This window comes from Argentina silus (genome assembly GCF_951799395.1).
Source record: "Argentina silus genome assembly, chromosome: 11".
Lineage (NCBI taxonomy): Eukaryota > Metazoa > Chordata > Actinopteri > Argentiniformes > Argentinidae > Argentina > Argentina silus.
This window is the reverse complement of record NC_139665.1, coordinates 13,256,351-13,263,850: the sequence shown is the minus strand read 5'-3', so window position 1 is coordinate 13,263,850 and position 7,500 is coordinate 13,256,351. Positions and strand designations below refer to the sequence as shown.

Genomic DNA, 7,500 nt, shown 5'->3' with positions numbered 1-7,500 from the left:
TTCACAATTACTGTCTACTAGTCTTCACAATTACTGTATACTAGTCTTTACAATTACAACACAAGCCCAAGGCTGCAATTCAAAAAAAGATGCTCAGGCTCAACAGAAAAACACAAACAATACCACACACATACATGTATGCATGAACCACAGGCATGTAGGAGGACACACAGACAGCATCTTTAATGAGTGTCTTACACGCACGCACACACGGGTAACACACACACACTTATTATTATTATTTTCATTATTATTATTATTATTATTATTATATTACACACACACACACACACACACACAGGACCTACTTCTTGCTGGCCTCACACACGTCTGCGATGTTGGAGAAGAGGTGATGGTGTTCGGTCTTGGTCATGGCGTTGCTGAGCTCAGCAGAGTTCTTGAACATCCTGATCAGAATCTCCAGACTGTGGAGGTAGGAATGCTCTGACGATATCAACTCAAAGATGGCCTTAGGGGGGAGAGAGAGATCAATCACACCGCCGCCTGCGCCTGTATTCCGTGTATATGACAAATGATTTGTATATGACATTGATTTGATTTGATTTAACTGCAGTCATGACTGTACAAGCAGGGTGGGTGTGATCTGAGCCAGAGTGGAGTTCATCAGCATACTTGGCATACCTGCTAACGGATAACTCATGTCTCTGGTGTGTCATTGAGCAAATACGTGTGGATTGCGATGTAGGAGCGGGCCTGAGCATTTTTATCATACTGTATTCACCACGTCAGCCATTTATTTCCTTTGGATATGGATGGTGTGTGTGTTAGGTATCCATCCATCTGGTTTCATATCAACTGGTTTATTTGTATATGGACCATGTTTCCTACTCCTCTCCTTTAAGATGGGTTTATGTTATTATTATATATGTTATTAGAGAATTCAAGAGACAAAAGGACATAAAGAACTGCCTGTGTGTGTGTGTGGCTCCTGAGAGCAACAGTTCCCACATAGGGTGGAGCAGTCTGTCTCCAGTAAGAGATAAGAATGGATATGTGTACACACACACACACACACACACACACACACATACACACATACACACTTACCTCCTGTCTTTTCCGTTCCTCCTGGCTTAATTTGTCAGAGATACCGCTTTTCTTCACCTACAAAAAGAAGGCAGTTTAGGACACAGCTTCAATAACGATGTTAGTTAGTTAGTTAAAAACAGCCACACAATTCTGACAATTAAAATAACTATTTAGAGGCATCCCTCTGTCTTTGTCACATGCACGCACGCGCACACACACACACACACACACACACACTCTCTCCTGTGTCCCTCTGTAACGCAACCTATTAGGGGTTCTCATTCAGCTGGTATGAGAAGTGCTCCATTGTTAGACTGAGTGCAGCTATGAAGTGTGTGTGGGTGTGTAGGTATGTGTGTGTGTGTGTGGTATAGAAAGAGGGAGAAGGAAAGAAGAGACAGAGAAAGTATGCATGTAGGACATATTGAACATTCACTGTGTGTATACTTAATATTAGTGTGCGTGTGTGTTTGTGTATGCATGAGTTTGTGTGTGTGTGTATGTGTGTGTGTTTGAATAGGACTGAGGTGTGTTTTGACCAGAATTAGTGGGTGGTTTGCATAAGAGTGAATGCTTAAGAGTGATTGTGCGTGCTGGTGTTTGAATAATATTGTATATGACTTTCTAGTGTGTGTATAGACTGTGGGTAAGGTTTGAGTGTGTGTGTGTGTGTGTGTGTGTGTGTTATCTGAGGAGGACTGCAGAGGCTGTCAGCAGCACAGTGATATGAGTTTGGGTGTTCCCAGTTGTGTGTGTTTCCAATAAAACAATGTCCCTCTCAGATTTCACCCGTATACCAGCAGCTACCTGGGGCATATCATGTTAATGCATAACCAGGTCTCTCTCTCTCACACACTCTCACACACACACACACACACACACACACACACACACACACACACACACAGCAGAAGGATTTCAACCCAAACAAAAAGGTCCTATTCAGGTTTCAGGGTCACAGCTCAGGCATACCAGAGGACTATAGTTTACAGCTTTACAGCTCGACGGGATTTTACAACGTCAGCAATGCAGAGAGCAGTTTTGAGTCCGCTCCACATTTTCATTGAGGCCAAAATCAATGAATGTCAGCTAATTTAACCATCGAGACCAACGCCTTAAGAAACGAGTTATATTGAACAAACTGTTCATGCGTTCTATTGTGTTCTTGTGTTATTTTACTCAGCCTAGTCAGCCTACATGTATCAGCTGGTATAATAATCTTCACAAAGTTTAAGCACATTATAATGTTTGATAAATATATTTATCAGTCATCGGGGGGGATTTTTGGCAGTGGCATAGGACACAAATCCAGGATAATGTACCTGGAGCCCTGGAGCAGGTTAAAGCTTCAGGATAAGTTGCTGCAGGAATCTACCTGGCTAAAGAGTGAGACACCTTCGTGACAAGAGATATCCCGAGTTGGAGCTACATTTAGTCAGAGTTAGCTGGCTTCGTAGCATACCCCTCTGGGTTCTGAGAGAGCTGACCGGGGGGGAAAACAAAAGAGCTTTGAACATGACTCTACTGGGCAACATGAGAGAACCAGAATGGTAGCTCCATGCTGAACATTATTGACTTTTAGGAATAGAATTTGCATCAAAACAGGAGAGTGCAATTGTATACAGTTCTTTCTTGATCAGGAGAAGAAGAAAAACTCAAACTCTGGATATCTCAATGGTCTTCATTGACTCTCCTATGCCCTAAGTGCTTCACTTCCACCCCACCGCCCAAACTCCACAACCACACACACACACATCCTGAACCCCCCCCCCCCCCCCCACACACACACACACACACATCCCAATACTTTTCTCACCCCCTCCTCTCTTCAGTAGGAGAAGGAAGTGATACTAGACCTATGAGAATCTCCCTCCTTCTTAGTATTGGCCAGAAGCACTTGGCAAACAAACTGAACAAACAATGCACACACACACATAACACACACACACACACACACACACACATACATAACACACAATGCTAGTGCATCTGCCAAACTAGCTTGCCAAACTAGTTTCAATGGCCAAAACCAATTCCTTCTAAGGGCAATACCAGTTATATTTATTTATCCCTGTCCCTAACCCTAAAACCATATACGTCTTCAGTCTCCTAGCAACCAGCCTCTCACCACACCAGCTGAACTTCAACCTGCTTTTGGATTTCCCAGTGAAGTCACAGTGGGGCACCATGACAACCAGAACGAGATGTTGTCAAAACCAGACCAGACAAGATAAGATATATAAGATATACTTCAGGTAAAAGTTTCCCTTCTGCATACAGATCTTGGATCAGCTTCGCTTTCCCAAATCCTAACCTTATGAATACAGAACATATCTGCACGCCTGGTATTGCCACTGCCACTGGTGTAAACAGAGTGGTGAAAACATATGAAACTATAAAAGGAGAAACTTCATAACGCCATGCACTTTTGCAAGTATGAAGTGTTGCACGGAGTTCTATGGTGAGTAACTAAAAGATGACCTCCTACTAAACATCTGCCATCATCCTGCTAAAAGGATGATGGTGCTCCAGGATTAGCTACATCATTTCCTGACCCTTCTGGCCAATAACAATACTGGAAACCTGAGATGTCTGGGAAATGGAGTGAGGGTGAAACCAACAAGCTGGAAACGTCAGAGTCCCAGGTGCCCAGGGGAAGGGAACAGAGAGAGGGGGGAGAAGGTTTCAGAGTGATGACGCTTTCTCTATCCGCTTCGTTTGGTTAGTATCCGCTTCCCAATCTGTTTGACTATCCATTTCTCCATCCGTGTTACCATGGAATACAATCATTTGAAAAGCTCAATTCCAGGAGCTGTGAGTATTTAGACACAGACACAACCCAGATGCACACACGCACGCGCACGCATGCGCAGGATGAGCAGAGGCTCCAAGACATCCTAAAAATGTTCTCAAATTTCAGCCCAATTTCCGTCCATTTCCGTCTTATTCCCGCTAAGAGGATCTGTCTCTGTTTGTGTCTGTGCATCTCTCCCTCTCTCTCTCTCCCTCCCCTCAAACCACCACAAGATAAGAGTAAACATCAACAACAAACGGAGGAACGGAATGCCTAAGTGGAAAACATCATTATCCTCCTCCTTTTCCCTCCCTCCCTCCCTCTCCCTCTCATTCTTCATCCCACAATTCCTCCTCTCTGTGGCCCAAACTCGATTACATAATGCCATAATCTAAGCAACCAGACGCTCTCGAGGGGCAGGCCACATTTTCCGCATTTTTCCACCAGGAAGAATCTTCTGCGTTTGCCAGGAGACTGGCGCCGCGCCCGGCAAGCGGTACTCCTGCTCTCTCTCTCACTCTCTTCCCATTTCTGGATCAGGCCTTTCCAGGCTCCCCATCAGAGAGACGGAGAGATGAGGAGGAGGAGGAGGAGGAGGAGGAGGAGGGGTGGGTACGGAAAGACAGGGAGGACAGGTAAGGAGGACAGTCGCCAGACCGGATAGGACAACATTCCTAAAGGCACTGGCATTCCAACCCCGTCGACCACAGAATGTGTTTGTCCGTGTACTGTATGTACTGTCCATGTGTGAAAGGTGTGTGAGTGTGTGTGTGTGTGTGTGTGTGTGTGTGTCTCACCACACTGAGCTGGCTCCAGGACGTGCGTATAGGCCGATACTGGACTACTATGCGGTCGTCAGGTTTGGGCTCTCTAGACTCGTCGTCTACAACTGCGTCCTCGTCAGAGTCATTGTGCAGAGCCTTTTCCTGGTAGTTCTGATACAACTCCTCCTCTGAACCACACACACACACACACACACACACACACACACACACACACACAGGGTCATATTCTGAGCAATTCAGTGCAAAACTTTTTTCTTTTCTTTTTTTTTTTATGAGAAAGGAAGAGCAATGCGGAAAGGTTGCTCACCTTCACTGTCGAAAGTCCTCTGGTGGGTCAGTAGTTTCTTCTTGTCAGGACCCTGGTAAAGAGAAGACAGCTCATCTCATTAGCCAAAGCCTAGACACTCAGTCACTTCAAATAACAAAATATTATTATGATTATTATTATTATTGTTATTATAACAGTATTGTCCCCTTCTTTCCTTTCCCCCCCTCCTAACCCTCCCTCTCCTCTCCTCTCCTCTCCATTCCATTCCTTTCCTTCCCTTCCCCCTCCTCAGACACCTGTCACATTCTAAGTCGAGGTTTAAATAGAGATCCTCTGTCACCTGTCCATGACCCCTAACCTCTTTAGTGACCTCTGACCTCTTTGTACAACCCCTCATCAGGTGACACGTCTAATTGCAGAGCAATGGAGTGTGTCCGTGTATGTATGTGTGTGTCCGTCCGTATATGTGTGTGTGTGTGTGTGTGTGTGTGTGTGTGTGTGTGTGTGTGTGTTGCAGGGGTAACGTGACCAATGCGGTCATAAGTCTTCAACAACGGCATTCATCATCACATTCTACAAGAGATATTTCTGTTCAGTTTATAAAGTAATAAATCTTAAAGAAATACATCTTCTGACAACTTTGTAACTTCATTGTGGGGACTTTGTCCCTAATATGGAGGAGTCAAGCAATCTCAGCTAGGGACAAAATCAAATATTAAACTGGCAGATGGATTTAGGATAACTGAACTGTGATGTGTAAAGTGACTCAGTTGGAAAAATACAATATTCAGACTGGACTTTCCCAAGATTAACATGGATAACTTGGATAGACTTGAATCATAATACACACTTTTATAGTTTAGCTTGGCTTTGTGGATTTTAACACAAGCCTGTTTTGTTTTCAGTGTACTTTCTTTTACTCTCTTGCATGTACAGATGAATGTGTATCGCTGCTCTCTACCTACCTTCTTCCTCCCGGGGCTGGGCGGCTTGTCCTTGTCCTCCTGAACCCCTCGTAGGGCAGGCTGGGACAGGCGATGAGCCTTGGGGTCCACGGCCGGCACCTCCAGATCCACTCCGCTCACCACCGCTTTCCTGTACGATGTGGACCGCAGCCCTCTCCTCAGAGTCCCCGGGCTCTCGCCTTCCCCGCCAGGGTCCGTCCCCTTACCCCCTCCACCCGTGGAGAAAAAGCTTCCTGTCTCCACCATGCTCATGGCCTTCAGGGCACGCTTGCTTGGTTCTGCTAGCCCTAGTAGACCCCCCAGCCCCCCCTGGCCCTGTGCCCCAGCCGGAGTGGCCTTGCTGGGCCGGGAGTCCGACGCCAGCCCCCTGGGAATCAGCTGCTGGGAGCCCTTCTTGAGGGCGGCGGCGCTGTGGGTGCTGAGGACGACGGAGGGAGGGGGAGAGATGGAGATGGGGGGAGAGAGGGAGGGTGAGCTGGAGGGAGACAGGGAGATGGGAGGCTTGGGATCATGGGGGGAGCCGGAGGAGGAGGAGGAGGAGGAGGGCTGGCGAAGGAGCAGCATCCCCCCCTCCCCTCTGTCGGCTGGGGAAGAGCTGCGGGGGGTGGGGGGAGCAGAGGAGGTGCTGGGGCTGGAGGCGAGGGAGGAGAGGGAGTGGATGCTGGAGGAGGAGCTGTGGGATGGGGTGGGGGTGAGGGTGCGCAGGGCAGGGGGAGAAGGGCTGGGGTTAGCGGGAGAGGGGCTGGGGTCGGGCGGTTGGTATGGAGGAGAGGGCTGGTTGTGGTGGTTGTGGTTATAGCTGTTGTTGTCAGGGGTGGCAGGCTGGGAGGGGTGTTTAGGGGGGTCCAGTGAGGAAGGGCTCGTCCCAAAGACAATCTCGTCCCTGTGCGAGGAGAGTGTGAACAGGCTGGACAAACGCTTCTTGTCCGGCCACACCGTGGCCCCATTACTGGTTTCAGCGCGGTGGTGGTACGCCTTATTGTCTACCGATGGCGACTTATCTGCCTCTGACTTGAACTTGGACAGTGAAAAGCCCCCTTTGGACAGATACCCGATGCTTATACTCCGGACCACCCTCGTCTTCCTGGTCGGCTTGTTGAGGACGTGTTTCAGGACGCCGGACGGGTTGGGCACCAGCCTCTCTGCTGGCTGGCTGAGTGTGAAAGTGCACTTGTTGTCCTCCATGGGGAAATCCGTCACGTGGACGCCGCCGTCTATCTGGTAGCTGTGGGGTCGCGGTTTGGGGTTGCCGGTGCGCCTTCTCCACAGCGGAGTGATGTTGTTGTTGGACAGATCCACGTCGTTGCCGCCCTCCATGGTTGCCGCGCCGTCAATTCTGCCGCGTTGTGAAGCCAGGTCCAACCAGACTGGTCACTGGGGAAACAGCGCAACCCAGCAGCGACCTGCAATGACCCCGAGTTGTAAACAGGGAGAGAGAGAAAAAGATCAATCAGGATCAAAGCGCGAGAGAGAGAGCGCTAGAGCAGGGAGTGGGTGCTTGCTTGCAAAGTTTACTCATTAACTAGGGCCGTTCGTCTATCTGCGGTCATAAATTACGTTATTTCTGTAGCACACCATCATCGATCCCCGTGATAGACCAAGTGCAAAATATTGCAGTCAATGGAGGAATAATAGACA

The 7,500-nt window shown here is 48.0% G+C and overlaps 1 protein-coding gene across 1 annotated transcript in view; it reads right to left on the bottom strand.

Annotated features, from left to right (window-relative positions):
• LOC310812309 (rho guanine nucleotide exchange factor 26-like) overlaps window positions 1–7,500 on the bottom strand; it is a 26,969-nt gene that overhangs the window by 19,073 nt on the left and 396 nt on the right. The window contains exons 2-6 of the mRNA XM_083680811.1: window positions 5,863–7,265; window positions 4,937–4,988; window positions 4,642–4,796; window positions 1,069–1,125; window positions 309–469 (exon numbers count right to left, since the gene is read on the bottom strand). Coding sequence (XP_083536937.1) covers window positions 309–469; window positions 1,069–1,125; window positions 4,642–4,796; window positions 4,937–4,988; window positions 5,863–7,179 — 1,742 coding nt within the window. The 5' untranslated portion in view covers window positions 7,180–7,265. The remainder of the gene's footprint in view (window positions 1–308; window positions 470–1,068; window positions 1,126–4,641; window positions 4,797–4,936; window positions 4,989–5,862; window positions 7,266–7,500) is intronic.